At 36.2% G+C, this 23,232-nt stretch overlaps 1 protein-coding gene across 6 annotated transcripts in view; it reads right to left on the bottom strand.

Annotated features, from left to right (window-relative positions):
* Nucleotides 1–23,232, bottom strand: part of glsb (glutaminase b) — a 73,404-nt gene that overhangs the window by 36,693 nt on the left and 13,479 nt on the right. For 4 of the 6 annotated variants that reach the window (XR_009828284.1, XM_062067700.1, XM_062067702.1 and 1 more), the window contains exons 2-13: nucleotides 20,031–20,127; nucleotides 19,129–19,250; nucleotides 16,466–16,595; nucleotides 15,874–15,953; nucleotides 12,944–13,107; nucleotides 11,226–11,284; nucleotides 7,189–7,221; nucleotides 5,842–5,900; nucleotides 5,017–5,083; nucleotides 2,828–2,878; nucleotides 2,077–2,253; nucleotides 293–424 (exon numbers count right to left, since the gene is read on the bottom strand). Coding sequence is in view for 5 of the 6 variants with exons in the window: in XM_062067700.1 (XP_061923684.1) it covers nucleotides 293–424; nucleotides 2,077–2,253; nucleotides 2,828–2,878; nucleotides 5,017–5,083; nucleotides 5,842–5,900; nucleotides 7,189–7,221; nucleotides 11,226–11,284; nucleotides 12,944–13,107; nucleotides 15,874–15,953; nucleotides 16,466–16,595; nucleotides 19,129–19,250; nucleotides 20,031–20,127 (1,171 nt within the window). In the remaining variant the exon portion in view is untranslated. Of the gene's footprint in view, nucleotides 1–292; nucleotides 425–2,076; nucleotides 2,254–2,827; nucleotides 2,879–5,016; nucleotides 5,084–5,841; nucleotides 5,901–7,188; nucleotides 7,222–7,711; nucleotides 8,009–8,046; nucleotides 8,099–11,225; nucleotides 11,285–12,943; nucleotides 13,108–15,873; nucleotides 15,954–16,465; nucleotides 16,596–19,128; nucleotides 19,251–20,030; nucleotides 20,128–23,232 lie in introns of those variants that run through there. The other 2 variants (XM_062067703.1, XM_062067704.1) reach the window with 2 other exon arrangements.

Here is a 23,232-nt window from a genome sequence, read left to right on the forward strand (position 1 = left end):
TTAATGTATGTATATATTTATCAATCAGGTCACAAAATGTAAATAAATATAGTAGCTGCAATGACGTAATGGCTCTCATTGGTTCCATTGTAAGTGTTTATTTACAAGTTAGTATGCATTTCAAAAAATACATATATCTTGTCTCTCATAAGCATTGTAAACTATAGGCAAAATGCTAACTTGAGAACATGTTTAGGAAAGGTGTAGTATGTTCCTTGTTTGACCCACTTTAAACAACCACATATTTTAACTGCTATTGTATACTTCAGGAATCAAGTGCTGTGTTACATACCGTGCAAAACTGAATTCCTCTGACTGAGTTGCCCAGTTTGTCTAAGGGAGGTGACCAGCAAACAATACCCATCACATTGGGGACTACCAGCAGGATCCCCCCTGAAACTCCAGACTTGGCAGGCAGACCCACCTAAAAAACAAAAACAATTGATCAAAAAAACAACCAAAAATCAGATGAGTATATGCAATGCTAGTATTCCATGAAAAAAATGATTAGAAACATATCAACCAGCTGACATTATTTTTATTGTTACACTGCAGCATATGACAATGTTTTCCTTTAAAAAATGATTATGAAACAAAAGGGGTTTCAAATAGAAATATAGAGATGCAGTAGAATTAGAGTGTTGATGTCAAAATTACTTTTTTTTTGTATCACCGTTACGAGCTCTACCTTTAAGTGATGCGCTAGGTTCTTCATTTGGTCGCCAGTCCCTCCAGAATTTCACAAGGTTTATCTGCGATGGTTGCCGACTAAAACGCTTAAACTCTGGAACTTTTGCCGTAGCTTTCTGAAAAAGCTGCAATGTTTTGAGGCCTATTTTCTTTAATAACATTGGATTAACTTGTAATATTATGAATTTGTTATCCATGTTGGTAGTGCTCCTTGTAAACTTACTATAGAAAAACAGAGGATCTCAACAAAATTGGAAAACAAACACTGTATTGATGTTTTAATTATTTTATACCACACAGACATAAACATAGATACTAAATGGCAGTAAAAGCCCATACTTTTGAGCTCATTGTCAAATTACTGTACGGTTTAATTTAACCATAACTCATAATAAATAATTATAATTACGAAAAGAAACACCACCAAAGGCTTTCTTATTTTCCCCTAAATTGCAATCTACTCTGTCGTCCACAAGTTGCAGACATCAATATTAATTTTACGCTTGAAAAGGGATTTTCCATCATAAACATTCATTTATTTTTACATGAACGTTAAGAACATTTGCAAACTGTTGAGAGCGATCTAGAGCGCTCATTTTTTTTTGTAAATGAGAGACAATGAGGGATTATCATCACACATCATCTCGGTCATGTAAATGATGTCTCTTTGCTAGGTCAGCATTGCAAATGAAAATCTGTTCTTAATTGCCTTACCCAAGATAAAATGTTAAATCACGTAAAGTAGAAAGTAAATGTTTGTATATTATATTACCCAGAATGCTTAGCGCTGTAGACGGGAAAGGGCTATGCAATTGTGCTGTGTGAGCAATAAAGAGTGGATATATTGTCATACGCTGCTGTTTCTGCTTCATCTTCACAAGAAAGAAATAAGTATTGATTAGACAGTTCGCTCGCTCAAAAACAAATTAGATTGGCAAAAAAGACGCTTATCTGCAAAAACCTGCAGGAAAGTTGCAGGCTTTGGACAATGTTACAAGGCCGTGCATAACTTGTGAGGATTGGTTGAATTTGCATCAGCTGGCTATGTAATGGATGAATACATGGATTCCCTTAAACAGTGGTACCAAGGTTTTTGCCAGTAAACATTTCATTGGGATTAAATATAGTTTTCCACGCAGAAAAAAATGTGAAATACATATAAATGGCACAATTTTTTTTTCAAAGAAGTTTTAGTCAAAATAGGAATCATGGGAAAAGTGGGGCATACAAAAACCAAAGAACCACTGTATTCATAATCAAGAATGTTTGCCAATAGCCTAAAGCTTAATTGGTCAAGACTATATATCGCACAAGAATGGAAATGTAAAGAGCAATTGAAAGTCAATCACATTTTTCCACGAATATAATAAGAACCATTTGACTTACATGGAAGGCAAACTGTCCAGAGAAGTCATACATGCCACAGGAGTGCATGAGACTCAGGGTGTTTCTCACAGCCTCAGGGCTTAACACACGTTCACCTGTGATCGGACAGATGCCCCCATTAGCGAGTGTGGCAGCCATCACGCTAGCGCTCTCGCAGGTCACCTCAATGGAGCACAGCTGGAAATCAAACACAGTGATATAAAAAGATCAGCAAATCTCCTGAATAGTTTTGGGGTAATTTTATTCGGGGTTAGAAGAGATACAGTATATTCAAATACTTATATCTGATATCTACTGCTGTCATTGTTCTTGTTTGTCTTTGACAAAATACAGATATTTTCAGTATATTAATTATTCTTTGAAGTTTTGGTACAACATGACAGTTTGATACAGTTCAACCAAACAAGGATATACTCAAGACCAAATTAAAACAGCATTCTTTTAGAATATTCTGCCACTGATTAAACAGGGAATCTTTCATTTTAGCCACTCATTCATTCTCTATATCTATAGAGCCATGGGTGAGTGGGAGCCTATCCCAGCTGACTTCAGGCGAGGGGCAGGGTGGGTTACACCCTGGTCTGGTCGCCAGTCAATCACATGGCACATATAAACTAATGACCATTCACACTCACATTTACGGCATTGATACTGGTCAATGTTGAGATGTCCGTACATACAAAATATCTCTATCAATGGTGTAGCCCCAGGATTCTCCCGGCGAAATGCAAATAAACACACACAAAGTCACCTGAAAGTAGAGGTCCAGTATAGATGTCATGTCTGTCCCCTCTGGAAAACACTGCAGGAAAAATGTGTTTAAGAAATTTTCAAAGCCACGCAGAAGACAAACACTTACAAATATTGAATATCTTCAAAAGGAGATTTCAGCTAAACATAACGCCGAAAGGGACAAGCGGTAGAAAATGGATGGATGGATGGATAACTAAGTCTGAAATGTACTACAGGCCTTTTTTTCTATTTAATTATCATTACTACCGGTATATTCATCATTATATTATATACACTGACTTACATGTGTGTGTGTATATATATATATATATATATATATATATATATATATATATATATATATATATATATATATATATATATATATATATATATATATATATATATATATATATATATATATATATATATATATATATATATATATATATATATATATATATATATATATATATATATACACACATATATAATTTTATTTTAAAAAATACCCAAAACTACAAAAGAGCAAATAATTTGTATTCATGTGTAATTAAAGCAACTTTTATGCAAAAACGATCTGCATTTAAACATGAATATTTGTATACTTCATCTTTCCTACATTTATATCTCCATCTGCTTAAAATAATATCATAGCTTTTGCTGTCAATACAGCTATTGTTAGTGTACTTTTGTGTCATACCCATCAATACAGTACATTTACTCTAAAAAATTTACGTCACTTCAAAAAGTTAAACCCATATATATATATATATATATATATATATATATATATATATATATATATATATATATATATATATATATATATATATATATATATAAATATATATATATATATATAAATATATATATATATATATATATATATATATATATATATATATATATATATATATAACTTTCATTTCTTGCATTTTTGATACTTATGGCTTACAGATAATAAAAACCCAAAACTCTGTCACATTTAATTGTAATTTTACATACAATTATTAAAAAAAGTATACTTTAGAGCAAACCAATCAGGCCTCTGAAAAGTATGTTCATTTCTTTGCACTCAATACTAAGATGGAAATTATTTTGCATGAATTACTGCATCAAGGTGATCAGGTTGTGTCCCTGCTCAGGTGTAATGGAAGCCTTAATTGCTTTAAGGTCATCTGCATTGTTGGGTATGGTCTCTGGTGTCAGCTTCCTCTTGACAGTTCACACAGATTCTCTTATAAGGGGTTCTGCTCAGGTAAGTTTGCTGGCCAATCAAGCACAGCAATATCATGGTCTCTGAACTTGAATCAACATCTCCATAAAGTTTGTCAGCAGAAAGAAACTAAGTGTTATGTTGACTGTGAATTTGAGATAACACAATGGATGACCATCAACAGATTATATAGCAGCCCAAATCATCACGGACTGTGGCAACTTCACACTGAATGTTAAGCAACAAGAATTCTGCGAATCTCAATTCTCCTACAACACACTTCGGTACCATGATTTTCAAATGACATGCAAAATGTTTTTTTCAGTTCTCCTAAAAGGGGAACTGGTGTGGTGAAGTTAATCTCTGCATTTGACCCATCTGCCGCGCTCGGGAATGATTTTGGTGATTTAACCCCCAATTCCAACCCTTGATGCTGAGTGCCAAGCAGGGAGGAAATGGGTCCCATTATTTAGTCTTTGGTATGCCTCGGCCGGGGTTTGAACTCACGACCAACCGCTCTCAGGGCGGACACTCTAACCACAAAAGCCACTGAGCAGGCATGTCTATCATGCATGCTCTATCATGTCTAATCAGCATGTTGAGAGGCCACACCTCTCAACATGCTGATTACACAGCATGATTATTGCAGAGATGTGCCTTAAGCTGGCCACATAAGTCACTTTAAAATGTGAAATTTGATGGCAACAATTATTCGGTTATGCAATGCAATTGATTTAGCAACTGCTCAGGTGGCTGGTCTCAGACCAGCGTAGGCGTAAAGATGATGGATGTGGAGGCATTAGGCTGGCATGGTTTTGTCCTGCAGTATGAATGTTGTTCTAGACCTGTTCCATGTGTAAAGCATATATGCTATATAACTCACTATACAAATATAATTGGCTTAGTTGAATGGACTTGATGAATATTTAACAAAACACCTATAGTGTAACATCTGAGTAGAATACACTATGACTCATCCGAGTACAAACCTTTTTTTCTTTCAAGTAGTAGCCGATGGCAAAGTTCCTGTCTCCTGAATCACGCTCGGACTGGAATCTGTCACACAAACAGAACACTACCTATTACAAGGAGGAAGCACATGTTTCCCTGTTTGTGTGTGTGTGTGTGTGTGTGTGTGTGTGTGTGTGTGTGTGTGTGTGTGTGTGTGTGTGTGTGTGTGTGTGTGTGTGTGTGTGTGTGTGTGTGTGTGTGTGTGTGTGTGTGTGTGTGTGTGTGTCAACATGGGCACAAGTATGCAATCTTGCAATATGACTACCATCACAAATCATGCACATGTGACAAGAGACCTTTACAATGCAAACATAGTTTCTAGTTCTTATCAGTAAGGATTGTGCTTGTGAATTGTACCCCTTTATATCACATCATTAAATCAAATAATTGTCCAGTGAACACAATGAAGCTGTGAATAGCAAAAGCTAACTACAAAGAGTGAAAAAAAAGTAAGAATAAATATCTTCAAACAAGGTATATTGTGCTTAATTTTGCCTGTGTCAGATGTTTGTCTTTAAAAGGGCTTATCAATATATTTGCATTGGCTATGGCAAGTATACAAAATATTAATTATAGTATACATATCACTACTGGATAATATTGTTGGATCTTGGTAGGAAGAAAGAAGAAATACCATTAACATACAACATTGTTTACAACTAAACCAATTCTGGGGTTTTTCATCTGTGGGTCATAGTGGGGGTCAGCGGGCCGAGGTGTTCTGTTAAAGTGGCACTGAATGCGTCAAAGACAATGAATCTTATTTCTTGGTAATGTTTAGTGCGCATTTTCGAGTGACTTACGTGGCATTGCTGAAACCCACATACTCGTTTCCTGCCATGTTTTTCAAGAAGTTCATGACCTGACAAAGTAGCAAAAGGTGGCATGATTAGCAGTCAGACATTTTTGACACTCTGGGCGTCCTGATACAACTTTTTTCACTTCCGATAGAATACCATATTGGAGCTTTGAGTATTAGCCAGTGATGTTGATACGTTTTCAATGTAGTGAGTCCCCGGGACCCACAGGTAGGGTTTGGAGTGGGTTCCTGAGAAATTCAATGCGTCCCCAATTAACAAAAAAAAAATGTTTATGTATATTTTATTTTTATTGAAACGTAGCCTTAAACGTATTTAATGATGGGATGGTATTACTTTAATTTGTCTGTGACAAATTCTATCATAGTTTAGGTTGACAATTTCAACCAATGAGGTGAAAATGAGGTGCGTCAATGAGACTGGAGTACAGAAAGTTGACTGCGTCATTCCAGATTTGACTGTGTCACGGATGCATGACGAGTACCTAGCAAAATTCCTGATTTGCCCATACTGATATTGATCCGATACAATGGCAGCATAATTCATACATATTATGTTATACCGTGGAATGTTACAAAAGGCATAATCAAGTAAAATAACTCAAACAGAGAATGGCAAATGTGAAAAAACAATAACCTATTTATTAATTAACCTCCTGGAATGGACATGTGCTGTCTTTATAATTGTAGTCCAGTGATATTGCTATTTTGCAATACCAATTGGCGAAAATATTTAAATCAATTAAGTAAGTTAAAATATGTGGACACATTTGTTACTGGACACTTCCTAAAACACGCTTCTGCCCTTTGAGACTTTTTATGTGTAAGCATATTGTAATTAAAAAAAATTTTTTTTTAATAATTTCTGATAGGTGTCTGCCTTGGAGACATCTGTAAGTAACATGCAACTATAATTATTGATAGTTGTTTATATCGCCCAATGTGTTCTAGACTGAAACTTTGTTTGCTTAAAGACACTTATTACGTATATCTAGCTTGTGTGCTATAGTGTGCTTAGCTGTTGTGCAGCTGCTTGTTCCAAGTAGACTATGTATAGCCTACCATGTATACATTTTGTGATAACTTGACTAAAATATAAGAAAATACCAATTTTGTGCACTTATTGGAGGACATTAAGATGTTAACTGGCTGTCCAGCTTTGCAAAAATTAACATGCTGTAGAACTCCTTATATTAGAGCGCATACTATATCTATTTTAGATGTAAGCCGACATAATCTGATACTTGTTTTTTTTGCTGATATCGGATCTGATCGGAACTCCCCTAATACAAACGCAATGAAATGTTACTTAATTCAAGCTTCCCATACTTACATAGTCAAATTTTTCTGCATTGCCTTCGCCTTGCTGAGGGAGAATAAAAAAATACAGTTAGTTTATTTATTTTATAAAAGGTAAGAATCAAAGGTGAAATATGACAATAAAATTAAATAATGCTACTACAGAGTACTAAAGAATAAGCAGATATGATGTGAAATCACATAGTAATGCCGTAGAATAAAGAATATGAGAACAGATATAGATTGGCTTTGTGTTAATGTGACAAGTGGGAACATTTTTGGACCTGTGTTACTGTTACCAGTTCAGAAAATGAATAGGGATTAAATGAGATGTACAAAAACACAACAAAACAGTGTACATGTTTATAAATTAGGTCTGATGCACTGGTTTTAGATACATGAATTTAGTTGTAAGAGAGTTATAATGCAGATGTTATCTTTGTGTCAAATGTGGGCCCACATATCATCTGTGAAGCTGGGTATTTAACGAAACCTTATCTGTGAATTTCGTTTAACACCTCTGGCCCAGTGTTCTGTACAATTTTTAATGCACACACGTTTTTAGATGCTGCTTAGTCCACCAACAAAACACTGCAAAAGATAGACATGCATACACTTTTATGGCGCAGTAACATTTTCAGTACATTCAAAACGTTGAACCATTCATGTTTTTACTTTTAGAGTTTACATGTTTAGACCTTAAGTTTTTACATGTGAATGACAAATTTTAAATTATACCCTTAACTGTGCAGAAGAATAAAACAATAACACTGATGGAGAGTCACTACAGAGAGATTTCTAAAGGCTGATTGGAGAAGAAAAAGTAAAAGGGGGAGGGGTCGGGGTTGGGGGAGTGCAAGGAGAAATATATGGAAAAGGAAGAAAAAATTACCAACGTCATTTGACCTGCAGCAGCAGTCATTATTTCCCACAGTTCCTAAGTCTGGAAAATATGCAACATACAAAAACAGCAACAATATGTAGCCTTCAAGCACCAGGTAACAGTTTGGGGCATAGTGCTACAATAAACATATAATAATTTTCCTGTTAAAATTAATATTAACTAGGCAAACAGCTCGTTGTTGGCACTTTAAAAAAAATAACTAAATTGACACACTGCCCCCTAACCACCAACACACAACCCTCTGTGAGTATTGTGGGGTCACACAGCTACGGTAGGTAGCGTATAGATGTTTTTAGAGGTACATTACTGCAAACCACAGTGAATGTGGTTTCATCCGAGAACAGAGTACAAAACGTGGATACAGTGTCAGTGTTATTATTAACAACACACTTGAGTCATGAGCTGAAACGAATACTTTCACCTGTAAAATATATGAGTCCTATTATATTTTCTTTGTTTTCCCGGAATATTAATATTATGATTAACCGCATCCTTAGAACAAATTTAAATCAGCTCACAGCTTTTAGTTGTATTGCTTGCTCGAATTAATAGTGCCCCAACTTACGAGTGTTTTAAGATACGAGCGGTCTGCAAGCTATTTCTTATGCTTTAAGTTGCGAGCACAAATTAGATTTAAGAGCCTTCCCGCCACTAGTTGGTGTAGCGAATGTCACAGTGAACTACGTAAGAGTACTTTCTAGCAATAGCTTCTTGTTAGAGAGCGACAATAAAAAAAAAATGTTGACGATAAGAACAAAGACAGTGAGTGTGAAGCAGTGTTGAGAAGAACAAGTGGACGATATTCATTAAACTAAAGAAAGAAATCATCTAAACATGGCCGATCGTGGAGCCAACTCTAAATGGTAGACATTTATCCATGAAAATATGGAAAACCTGCTGATGGTGTATTTAACGGAGAAGCACCTGGAAGAAGGCACTGTAGAAATCTGCTCTACAAGATCAATTATTTACATTATAACATTACTTCATAAAACTAATATAGTTGTTTGTAGTACATTCTGTTGTATTGTTTTTCATACAATATTTAATATTTAAAAGTTAGTTTTTAATTGTACAAGTTGTTTATGTTACATGTTAATAATGTGTTTTTTGGGTGGGTGCAAGCACTGATAATTTGATTTAAATACATTTTAATGTCTATGGATGTTCTCATTCATCCAGGTCATTGTCCTCTCAGAGCATTCAATCGATTGCAACTGGACTGTTTGGTTTGTCTTAGAAGACGCTTTGCCGCTCAACAAAACGTCTTCTAAGACAAACCAAACAGTCCTGTTGCGATCGATTGAATGCCCTGAGATTAATTTCAATGGGTGAGATACGAGTGTTTTGAGTTATGAGCTCAGTCATAGAACAAATTAAACTCGTAAGTTGAGGTACTACTGTATTTAGGAAGCCTGTCATTAGTCTGTTAACGAATCTTGATAAAAAATGAAATAAAATTGCCTTGGATAGGCCAATACACATTTGATGTACCGTAGTTCAATATGAGTATCATTAGACTTAGAGTTGAAGTTACAACAAGCAATTGGCATCGGTGTGGTGGAATTGCCCCAATAGTATCGCAGCAAAAACATTATTTGCCTTGGCTGCTTAGCTGGTTGTACTGCTTTATGGTGAGGCATCCTGGTTCAGCTAGTAAACTACACACTAGTAAGAGCATATTATTTATATACTTAAGAGAAGTTAGTTTTAAAGTGTACACACCAAAAAATATCAAACTATACAGAAACGTCCTATCGGGCATCCGATCTCATGCTAGACTGTAAATACAATATGTGAGAAGGATTTAAAAGTTAGCCGGCATTTACAGTAAGTCATGCTGCAGAATTTTCTTGTTTGGATAAAACTGAACTTTTGTAGAAGGACAGCAATTATACATACTCATATACTTTGCACTGAGTTACCAAAGTGAAAACATTCTTACAGTGAGTCTAATAGTGATGTCAAACTGTTGACAATAGCTCCTCTAGAAGACTAAGGGCCTGATTTACTAAGATCGTACCACGCCCTAAACAGTATGTGCAATCTATTAAATTGTGTGTACAACTAGTGGGCGTTGTGCGTGTGATTTACTTACACTCCGTGTACAATTCAAAAGTGGTGCAGATCGCCTTATTTAAATGAGGATTTTGCGTGTACTATACGGCATTACAACGGAGACACTAAATTATTTACTGCACATTCATTTTATCATGCTCTTACCTGTGGCGGTTGCTATGTTTTGCAGGAGACATCTACCACTTTTTATGGGCATTTTAGACATTCTAAAGTGCTACAACGGAACACACTTTTTTACCCCGTCCTTTTTTTTTTTGTATCGCTGAAGGTGCGCTCAAGAGAGAAAAAATGCATACATCGTTTTTTCATATAGGAGATATTTTAATAGTATACTGTATATTATAAATGAAAACACAAATGGTATTTAAAAAAATGCCAGCAGACAGCAAAATGCATCAATTTAATTTGTTTTAATCAGCCCCTTAAGTCGCCCAGCATGTAGCTATAAAATGACAAAAGCATGTTGCTGAATAGACAAAATGTCTTAATATTTTATATTTCTGACAGATCATGCAAATATGTTGTCACACACACCCACACACACAACCATCTGTCTTTGCACTGCGAGCACAGAGCGAATCAATATTCACATACTTTTCGGATGTGCTAAGTAAAACGCAAAATAGTGCCCGCACAATAGTAATGAGTGTGGCTAAATCACATTGCGCGTACTATATAACATATTTGCATCTTGTCTTCAGTATTGTGGGCATGTTGATGACTAGCGTATATTCTGCATATTAACGACGACCGAGACACAAAATAGATTGCACCAGTTATTCTGCTCACTTAACAAACGCAATCCACTTTGCACATGCTTAGTAGATCAGCTTTGCACGTTTTTTAGTACACGCAAGCCTTTAGTAAATCAGGTCCTTACTGTTCTGTGTTGAAAAATGGCAACTGACGAACACAAGAAACTGCAGTGGAGAAGAAGACATTCTTCAAGCACAGCTAAGAAGGCACGATAAAAGTAGAGCATCCAATGACTTGGATGTAGGATGTAAAATAACACCACAGTGGTAACAACAAAGAATTTCAGGAAACAACCAGTGTGTTAAATCAGTAAAAACGTGTTGCCTGTTTACCTTTATCAGGGAGGTACAAACAATAGCTCCAGCATTCACCATTGGGTTGTGGGGCTTATCTGCAAACCAACAGGAGTTCAGTTATTATGTGGTGAACTGTAATAGCATAAAAATGTCCTGAAGTCTCTAAACAAAGCATACAAATTCATCAAACAAAGCTGTGTTAAATGAAAAACAAAACACATACAACGACCTCCTGCAAAAGAAAGCACATGGCAAACATGTGCATCAAAAGAAATGCATCCCTGAAGACATTTCTGTTTTAAAGTTTGCATTGCAATCATTTGTCAGTTGGTGACACCATAAAAATTCTGACAATGCTGTCCGAACAACACAAATAAACTTGTCCCTGTGAAGCCTCAAACGATCAGCAGTTGCAGGAATAGTTGGTAAATAGCAAGCTGGTGAGAGCAAGCCTCTGAACTCTTTAGCAGTTCATGTGACACACTTACATCACCTTTAATTCCTCAATAGCATGATCTCCTTGCACAACACCACTGCCAGGATGGTAAAATCCCTACTAAGGATATGATGACAAACAAAGCAATGGCGGTGTTTTCTTTTCAAAAACAGAACATTGCAGAAAAGGCATTAACAGCTAGCTACTTACATTTAACTAAAACAAACATAACCTAATAACTAAATATGCAAAATATACAGGCTGTATGTCATCTTTTAGGTATGGATGTGCCAATCCAATCGACCACCGATTTTCATGAAAATGTACTGTATGTGATTGGCCAATGCCTTCTAGTGTCGATCACCAACACAGATCCACTCCAGCCAATACTTTATTTATTTGTATTCCCCTGGCTGACAAATGGCTGGCAGCCAATTATGTATTTTAATACACAAGTATAGATTATTAAGAGTAAATCAAGAAGTAGATTAATAAGAGTCTAGAGAGAGGATAATAATATAACAACAACTGTTGGTATGTTAGCATTGTCGCGGTCAGTACACGACACGTAAGAGGGCTGATCGATCCATAAATTGCGGGTGTCGAAACCATGGTCTCAGTCTATGATCTACACTAGTTACTCTGTTAATATTTTTATCTTCACAAAATAATTTTTGGGTTGTTTTAAATGTTTTTGTTAATGTTGACAAATTCAGAAAATAATTCCCTGGGCACAGGATGACTTTATGGGCAAAAAACAAACGATTTCAATGAGTAGTAGATAATATTTTGGCTTGATTTTGTTGTTATTGTGTACTATTGACTTTGTTTTGCTCAAACAATTGTATGTAATACAAGAGAATACGGAACTACTTAAAATATTGTGTCGATATTGTTAAACTGTCAAGAGCACTCACCATATATACATAGAAAAATGTACACAGTTTATACATGTGATCGGTATCAGCCTAACTCATGAATGATCAGTACCCTAAAACCCTGATCGGAAAATCCACATTTTTAGGTGTCATAATGTAGCCCTAGATATGCTATGAGGTAGATATGTAAAGATGATAATACACAAAAAAGTGTTACGGCTCAACACTGTGTACATAACAAGGTCAACTTTTGCCAGCAGCACTTACAGGCGATCCGCCTCACAGCCCAAAAAATTGTATATTTCTTAATTCTAGAATAAAAACTCAGATCCCAAGGTATCAATGTTTTAGGCTGACTTCACTTTGTTTGGGCTGAGATGCCAACTGATACGCACAGACTGAAACATTTCTATAATTTGTAAAAAGATAAATCCACTAACCATCTTCATCGAGAAAGAGCTTGTTAAAACGAAGGCCACTGGGTTCCTTCCCGATGAAACTGTGCACATACTCGGTGCCGTGGTCATGAACAGCAACAGCATACTTCAGGGGCTTGACACAAGACTGCATACAGAAGGGGACCTTTGTATCTCCCACTGTGTATCTACAAAAGGCACATAATTATTAACTTGAAATGCCAATTTAAAATGATTTATATTTACAACACATACATCAAAACAACTGCTAAAAAAATTCATTATCAATGTGAAATATCATTACCATGCTTTTATAGATTGTTAATATTCAGGGAGGGCTAAAGTTAATTGATAACAGTAACTGCCCAGTGTTTAGTACCATTTACCTTTATGACTTCTGCTCCTACACAAACATTTCATGTCAATGGAATTTCACAGCCTCTTAAAAAACAAGTTGTTCAAACCAATTGTTGCAACACTTCTTACGGCTGGTAATTGCCCCCAATGTTTTTACAGATAATTTCCGTACACCTGCAGTGCAATCACATGTTTAACAGACATCCCTCCAGGATTTTGCTAGCTTTTTATGTGATCATTGTGGTCTAAAATGCCTGATTTCGCAAGAGCTTTTTGAAAAACTTTGCACAACTATTTCAGTGTTTTGAGGCTTCTTAGTTTCAATTACAATGCATCAGCTTGTGATTTTATGATTTTTTTAAATAAATGTTTGAAGTGTTCTTTGTGACATATTGTAATTTGTGGTCACATTAAAGTATGTTGTTTTATTTAGTAACCTTTAATTATTGAACATTTATGTTAGCAGTTGTGACTCCAATTCTCAATACATCAGTTCGTAATGAAGGCAGTCTGTTCTCTGCTTAAGTCCGACAGAAGCAAGAGAAGAATTTAGCACCTGTTGTCTGCTTTATAATGTCTGTGTCCTCAACAGAACTACACATTCTTTGTCTACCAAAACACAATTTAGATTGCGGGCCAGACAGGATAAACACAATTAACTACGGTTCGGTTATCCTTACTGACATAAGAGCATTTTTAAAACAAATGTATTTTGTTTCCAGGACTCTGAAAGTGTGCATGGGTTATTCTTATTTATCTATACTTCTAATACATCACTATATTGATGCACATAGGTGTTATGTTCGAGTCATCTTTGATTACTATTAATGGCTTGGACAAAATGCGACAACACCACTTTTGGTGCTAATTCAGCACCCTTAGTAAGTGATTGGTCCACTGCATAAAATTAAAACCACGGTGGCCTCAATCATATGTAGTATTCAAAAGTGAAAACATATGAGAAAATTGTGGGTAATGTAGAGGATAGTGAGGCCTTTTTAGTTACAGAAGCTTCCCATGCGGGCCATTTGAGTGTTGATTTTGAAATAGTTCTGCAGGCAGGATGAATGAGATCTTTGTTGGTAAATGAGACGATGGAAAATGATCATCACACGTTGGCAGAATGTATGCAGGCAATGGAAGTCATTGCAGGGACACATTTGAAATGGAACTGCACATTTTTGGAATTATGTCAATCATTCACAATCCTTAAGGTAAACAAGAACACACATGTTTTTTTCTTTTTTATGCATTCTAAATCGTGAATAGACGCTAGATAAAGTCAGCTAACAATGGAGCTAATGGGAGTCGCTCTATTCCGCCTATAAAACTCACTAAAAAACATCCAAAATCTGCCTTCAACGTTTTACATTCACACTGTAAGTATATATGAAATGTAGTCATAGACACATTCATAATAACATGTAATATTTTCGACCTTTGCTCATTTTAGGCATACATCGGCGTATTCGTTTAATGGACGCATCACAACATGCTTACCCTTCAATAACAACACTACAACTCATGGCAGACTTTGTAAGCAACAGCAAAGACTACTTAGAAACAAAGGATGATCCAGAACCGTATATCTTTTAGCCGGAATATAAGGAAGATGAGCTACCAATTTATAAGCGGTGTGCTTAACAGCTTAAGTGAAACCTTAAGCATCATGCAACAGTATTGCCAAGTGCTAACCAAAAAATACAAACTACGAACATAATAAAACAATCACTTACTGTAAAATGTCAACTCTCACTGGCATGCCAACTGATAAGATGTTCATATCTTCTCGTTTAGATGAAAAATTAATCATAATCCTCACGCAGTTAGAAACACAAAGATGCCGCAATTGAGCGTCTTTTCGTGTCTTTCTCACCATCTCCGGGTAAAAGTTGAATGTTAAAGTTTACCAACTTCTTGATTTATGGCCACATCCTTCTACTATACCAGTGAGAGGAATGTATTTATAATATAAAATTAACTTTCACCAACTCAGAGGCGATGCACCAGCTCACCGGATGAATATGTCAATAAAGCAGCACAAAAATTTGCGCTTATAATAAAATAACGCTAATACTTGGTTAATATTTAGGTCACCAGTTGTAAATGCAGTATTGTTGGCAGTTTTTGGATGGTTCATAGAGGGCTTTATGGGTGAAATAGTGTGTGCGCCATTAGCTGCATTGTTAGCCAACTCGTACTTGCCGTATCTTATGCCTTAGAATGCATATGAAAAAAATACATGTGTTCTTGGCTTACAATGGGGATTGCAAATGATAGGCAAAATTCTAAAAAAAGTGCAAATCCCCTTTAGATGTTGCTCAGTAATAACCACCTCCAGTGGCAAACTGATAATGATTGGCAATGATTGAACATTATGCAGGAAAATTGCAGATATTGAACAAATGCTCAAAACCGTGCCAAATTAGCAGGGATTGGTTGAATTTGTATGTACTAGCCCTAGTGCAACATTGCAAAATCCCAGAGGGTCTGAATAGAATGCTCTGTGCCTGATTAGGCTTCTCGGAACTGTAGAAAAGCCAGTAAGATTTAAAGCACTCCAATGGTTGTCTTTTGAATACTTTACTTGGTCTTACCTCTGCCCATCTACTGTGCACAGAGAAACAGCCCACAGATCTGGATTGAATTTGGAAAGTTGAGGGATGTAGTCTGCAACCTGAAAGACGTAATAATAAGGCAACTGAAACAAGAACCACAGCTACAGCTTGAAGTTTGTGGATCAAAAGATAACATCCACTATAAAGACAAGAATGACAAACACCGTCAAAATCGAGACCGAAATGAGGAGACAAGTTGGATCCTACAGCCGAGACCGAAATGAGGAGACAAGTTAGATCCTACAGTGTCTGTCTCAAACTTAATCAGCATTTTAAAAAGAAACTCATTAATTTAAAATGTCTGTATCCTGATCTAAGGGTTGGCATGAACAGACCAGGACTGCAGACATTTGTATGGCTCATTTTGATAAGATGACCCATATTTTGCCATGGAGCTAAATGCTCATGCACATGCAGAATAAAAAAAAATATATATATATTAATGAGAAATGTACTGTACTTTAAAATTGCTATCACTAACCTATAACGACTTCTAACTGGGTAATAACTATCAGACGGACATCAAAGATCCAGTTCATGAGATAAAGGGGTAATGGATTTAAGGACAAACCTGCCCTCCACTGAGATTTTTGGCACTCTCATAAAGCTCATCAATGTGGGAAGTGAAGGACTGGAAGTCTGGGATGACGAACTTCTTGCGGAAGGCCTGCGTGAGCAGGACAATGTTGTTCTGGACACACCTGATGTACAAACCACAAATAGCATGCTCAAACACAGCGATTGCATGCAACTGAGGAAAAGTTTGTCAATCGGGGTTTCAACCCTGATTTACAACAAACTCCAAAGATGTGGTTGATGATGAAGCTTCATTATTAGCTCAACCACATCACCTGATGAGGAATTAAAAACAACAAGCTGCTTAAAACCATGCACATAACGTAATTATCCAAGGTTTTGGTAACATTTCAACATAAAAATTTGTATTATATTAAAAAATCTAAGTGTATTATTACTATAGATTTGCAAATCCAAATGTTGAAGTGGGCAACTGAATGCAGCTCAATTGTAACCATTATATAGGACATAACGATATAAGGGATGCAGTGATCAATTTTTTTAGTAGTCGAGTAATTTATCGATTAGTTTGTTCAATCAAGTAATCGTAAAAAACATACTTAGTAACATCGATTTGTATTTTAGGGGGAAATAGTTAAAAATAAAAATGATTTGCTTGCCATACACTTCATTCCTTTCTTTTCAATAAATGCATATCATCAACAGTGAAATTGAACTTTCATCTGTGCATTAATAGAAATGAAAAACATTCTCTACTGTTTGCCACCACGCAGATCTGGCACCCACACACCAGTGTGCTCATATTTTCGTTTCATATCACAGTTATTGTGACCAAAAGTATTAAAACCATCATGGAAATATTTTAACAGAGTTTTATTTACAAAAATAAAGAAATACCGGTAAATAGACATACAATAATAAAATTTAAAAAAAACATACAGTACAACTTTTGTAGGCAGAGGAAACATTACTGTTCTGGCTTATTATAAGTCATATTATTGTTATTTTAGTGTTTAAATGTGCTTATATTCTTCCGTTTTAATTTATGAGCGTTTTTGAGTGTTTTTTTTAATGATAAAGGCAAAACAATGGTTACACATCTGTTTTTTTATGTCACGCTGGTTCACTTTGTGTTGTAGACAAGTCTATACATGGATCTTCACAGCTATCTCTCTGTCCTAACTGACAGCACAGCCTGTAGAGGTTCAATGTGCACACTTTAATATCTTAGTTGCTAAGACAACAATGTGTTTTTTTCAAGTTTAGATTAAGGTATAACATTTGTAACAGGGAACAACATTAAAGAAGCTGTATGCAGCTTGCTTTATTTAAAGTTTAAAAAAAAAAATTAAACCAAAAATATATGACAAGAACTTAACAGGCTACCTTATGTTACAATTAGTGGTTTAACAGAACATATTTTTTTAAAGCGTCTATATTTTTTTACAATTAAAAATTATACAAAATAAAAATTGCTTGTCTGCCAAAATAATTTGTCTGGCTTTTAGGCTGGTCACTCGCCACTGTCTCGTCCACACGTACACAAAGGGAGCGAGTGTACTTGGACAAAACCAGTCCTAGAGAAGTATTGGACATTGTTGTTACATTCAATGCATTCAATGATAGCTAACGTTGGTAGTTAAAATTTTGCTTAACCCGGCATCATCAGCTAACAACACAAAAAGCTACTAATGTGCGTGTTACAGGCAGAAGTTACATCATTACATACTAAAAAGCTGTCGATATAATGCTTAGAACACGTTGGAAAGTTAGAACCCACGAAGCATCAGTGCAAAGGTTGCACACAGCCCCTTTAATTATGTTTTTGTATTCATTTTAGCATTTAAACTAACTAATGGTTAGTGCGGTAGTTTGCGTCTTCAGTAAATGAGCAGTATCACCGGTTCGTGAGTTTATCGAAGTGCAGTTATATGACAATTTTAATTTACATTTAATGTAAATAATTCAATGTGATTATCTTGTGTGATGACTGTATTATGATGATAGTATATATGATAGTATATATCTGTATCATGAATCAATTTAAGTGGACCCCGACTTAAACAAGTTGAAAAACTTATTCGGGTGTTACCATTTAGTGGTCAATTGTACGGAATATGTACTTCACTGTGCAACCTACTAATAAAAGTCTCAATCAATCAATCAATACAACAGTTATACTAACCGTCTGGAGTTTTACAGCGGTCTATCATTAATCATTGATACCCTTAATCGTTACATCCCTATTACAATATACTGCATAGCCATAGAGTAATTACTGTATAAATGAGTGCATCAAAAACAAATGTTAAGGAACACAATTTGATGTTTTAACGACGCATAAAATTATTTAGGTGTGAATACTATAAACACTGATGAGAGTGTTGAATACAACAGTCACTGATGTTATGATGGAACACTTACACAAATACACTTTGGGTAACTGTCAAAGATTACTGTCTAAAATACCATGCACTGCATTGTGTGTGAAACAGATTACTTTAGTAAATCGATCTAACAGAGTAAAATTATAATCTCAATATGTTTACTAAGTACCACATTAGATATATCTCTATAAAGCTATAGCTACAGTGTAAGGTAGTTAGGTTTGCCTCTCAACTCCTAAAAGTGTGACAACAAAAGGCTAAGATACTGTGATGGGCGAATAAGATAACCACAGGATGCAAGGCAACTCACTTCTTGAATAAGTGCTTATCCAGTGTAACGCCATCGGAGGTGTTCCTGAGGGTTTCTTTGAGTGTTTCCATGCATTCCTTTAGTCTGGGATCTCCTGTGCGAAGTCCTGTGGCTTTAAGTGCCTAAAATATTAAATTAACAAACATAAAAACATTGTGAATCTACTGCTGAGAAACATGGTAAAAAGCTCACTGACATGCATAGGTTTGTTTGCACAAATAAACGCAATATGATGGCTTTTAAAAATGTAAACATACTAGTAATAAATATAAAATTAAATACTTTAGTACATTTTTTACATTTAAAAGTTTTCAGATTAACCAAATTGTAGACACAAATTATTTGAAAGCTTTTTAGATAACTGAAACACTTTGGTTTGGCAATCTGTATATTGTCAAATATAAGTGTGGCACATGCAAAATCATGGTATTTATTATATGTTGCATCCTCAAGAGCAGAGATTCTTGACTTGTGGGTCGCAGGTCTTTGCCTGGGCAGAAAAAATACGAAATAATACAAATTTGGAGACATTGGCTAAAAATGTATTTTTCATAAAATGTTCAAAAGCCTGTTTAATTTGAAATTAGTTTAAAAAGTTAGGTGGGGAAACCACTAAGTTTCGTGGCACAACTGGAACGGGTGTAACTATATGGAATAAATAATGCTATATAAAAGCCCAAGATTATAGTTTACATTTTGTAAATCTGCATTAGCTTCATGTTAAATATGTTACAATTTTAGCAATAAACATTTTCATGATTGAAGAAATATTTTTAAATGCCGCTGCAAAGTAAGGAAAAGAGTGACTACACACACCTTTTAGAATATTATTTGTCATTGACCAAGGAATATTAGCGCAGGTCAGACAATGAGTGATAACTGATAAGATGTGAAGTACTTACTGTGAGAAATTTATGAGCAGGAATCGTTTCTTGACCTTCTGCAACAGTATAGAAGAGCAAATCCTCCAGGCTCGGCAGAATATCAGCATTCTTTCTCCTAGGTTGGATAAAGATACAGTATATGTTTGAGACAGATATTTGAACAAATAGTCTGATTCTGATAAAGTAGTGTATTTACATACACATATTAACATATATACATATACAGACACACATGTATATATACATACATACATATATATACACATGTATATACATACATATACAAATGTATATACATACACTAGGGTTGTCCCGATACCAATATTTTGGTACTAGTACCAGTACCAAAATGTATTTTGATACGTTGATACTTTTCTAAATAAAGGGGACCACAAAACATTGCATTATTGGCTTTATTTTAACAAAAAAAATCTTATGGTACATTAAACATATGTTTCTTATTGCAATTGTGTCCTGAAATAAAACAGCGAAAATACGAGATAACTTTTCTTTTATTAGTAAGTAAGCAAACAAAGGCTCCTATCTTGGCTGCTGAAGTATGCAGTAACATATTGTGTCATTTTCCATTCTATTATTTAGTCAAAATTATGAGGGACAAGTGGTAGAAAATGAATTATTAATCTAATTGTTCATGTACTGTTAATGTCTGCGTACTTTCTCTTTTAACATGTTCTATCTACACTTCTGTTAAAATGTAATAATCACTTATTCTTCTGTTGTTGGGATGCTTTACATTAGTTTTGAATGAGACCACAAATTTGGGTATTGATCCGATACCAAGTAAATACAGGGTCATACTTTAAGTCCTCATGTGTCCGGGGACGTATTTCCTGAGTTTCTAAACATTTTTTTTTTTTTTTTAAACTAAAAAAGATTTTGTGATGTTAAAAAAATATCGATGTAATTATAGTATTATCGACTAGATACGTTCCTGTACTCATTACAGTGGATGTCAGGTGTAGATCCACCCACGGCGTGGGTGGAAGAAACCTACTTTATTTGTCGGCAAGGATTAGTGATTTAGATGTAGCTAAAACACTGCAGACTGCGGCTGGACATTAGACGCTACCTAGCTAGCCATGTCTTAAAGCACCTCTTCCTGAGGGCGTTTTAGTGTTATTTATAGCTTCAACTTTATCATTAGTTTTTAAGCCAAAATGTGTCCATTCTCCCTTTTATGTCTACACACATGGTCTGCTTGTAAGTACTCCGTGATTGTGCATTGCCGAACATGCTCTTATGCTTGTAAAACCAGCAATGTCACGATGACGTGCCGTCATGCCCGTTAAAGAAGAGGGGGGCGGGGGACCGGTACTTTTTAGTACGTTATAGTACCTTCGAGGTCCTGACTGGGGTGCGGCAGGGATGCATGCTCTTGCCCTTCATGTTCATCCTCTGTATAGACTGGACCATGACACAAACAACAAGCAATAACCGAACCGGCGTACAGTGGAGCCTGATCGAGCAGTTGGAAGACCTGGATTTTGCTGATGATTTAGCACTCCTAGCACACACACACCAACATATGCAGGAGAAATCATGCAAACTGGAAACAACAGCTGCTTCGCTTGGACTCAAAATCAACACATCAAAAACTAAGTTAATGCGTATCAACAACAAGAACAACTACCCAATAAACATGGATCATAACCAGTTAGACGAGGTTGCCAACTTGCCACCTTTACATACCTAAGAAGCATTATTGCTGTGGACGGAGGAACGGAGGAGGATGTCAGTGCCAGAATTGGAAAAGCAAGGACCACATTCACTATCCTAAATAAAATCTGGAAAGCAAAAAGCATATCACTCAAGACCAAACTGCAAATCTTCAACTCAAACGTCAAATCCACCTTACTCTACAGTTCAGAAACCTGGAAGATCACCGCCAACTTACTCAACAAAATACAGACATTCTTCAACCGCTGCCTCCGTCGTCTCCTAGGTATCTACTGGCCTAACACCATCTCCAATGCCAACCTGTGTGACCTCACTAGACAAGACACAATAGAAACACAAATCAGGAGGAGGAAATGGAACTGGATTGGTCACAAACTGTGTAGACACAATAGATCAATCACGAAACATGCTCTAACATGGAACCCGCAAGGCAAGAGGAAGAGAGGAAGGCCTAGAGCCCCCCGGAGAAGAACCACAGAGCAGGAGATGAAGGCGCAAGGGCTGTCATGGCAACAACTGGAGTGGAGGGCACAAGACCGAAGGGGATGGAGGAGTTTCATCAATGGCCTATGTTCCTGAGGGAATTTAAAAGGCCTAAGTAAGTAAGTAAGTATAGTACCGAATATGATTCATTAGTATCGCGGTGCTATACGAGTACCCGTATACCGTACGACACTAATATACACACGTACATATACAAAATGTATAGGTATGTATGTATATTAAGGCTGAAACGACGCGTCGACGTAGTCGACGTCATCGGTTACGTAAATACGTCAACGCCGTTTTTGTGCGTCGACGCGTCGCATAATTACGTCACACTACCGTCATGGCGGAGCGCAAAGCAGACTGTGCGAGCGAGGGGAAAAACGCACGCCAAAAGTCGTCAAAAGTGTGGGAGTATTTCAATACACAGCCTAATAATGTTGTTGTATGCACACTGTGTCGAGCGGAAATGGCCTATCATAGCAGCACAACGGCTATGAACAAACATTTGAAAAGAAAACCATCAACCATCAACTACTCAATCGTCCGCGTTAGTATACGTTGTCATCATTACACAAATACATGAATGTGTCATTTGTATCTGCTAGGGGTGTAACGGTATGTGTTTTGTATTGAACCGTTTCGGTACGGGGCTTTCGGTTCGGTACGGGGGTGTACCGAACGAGTTTCTAAGCTAAAGCTAACTTTAGCTGCTAAAGTCTTAACAAGTTGCTTTGCTTGTCTGCCTCTGTCTCAGCACGCAGCATTGTCCCACCCATACAACCATCTGATTGGTACACACGCAGCATTGTCCCACCCACACAACCATCTGATTGGTACACACGAAGCATTATCAGCCAATCAGCAGTGCGTATTCATAGCGCATGTAGTCAGCGCTTCAGCGTCGAGCAGATAGGTGTTTAGCAGGTGAGCATCAGGCAGCGGACTCTCCCCAAATGATAATAAACACCTCCCAGTCAACTACTAGTAACATCACTATGAGCCCGTTGACCTACTAGAAACTTAAACTGCAGCT

Source organism: Entelurus aequoreus, linkage group LG13 (genome assembly GCF_033978785.1).
Source record: "Entelurus aequoreus isolate RoL-2023_Sb linkage group LG13, RoL_Eaeq_v1.1, whole genome shotgun sequence".
In the NCBI taxonomy this organism is placed as follows: Eukaryota; Metazoa; Chordata; class Actinopteri; order Syngnathiformes; family Syngnathidae; genus Entelurus; species Entelurus aequoreus.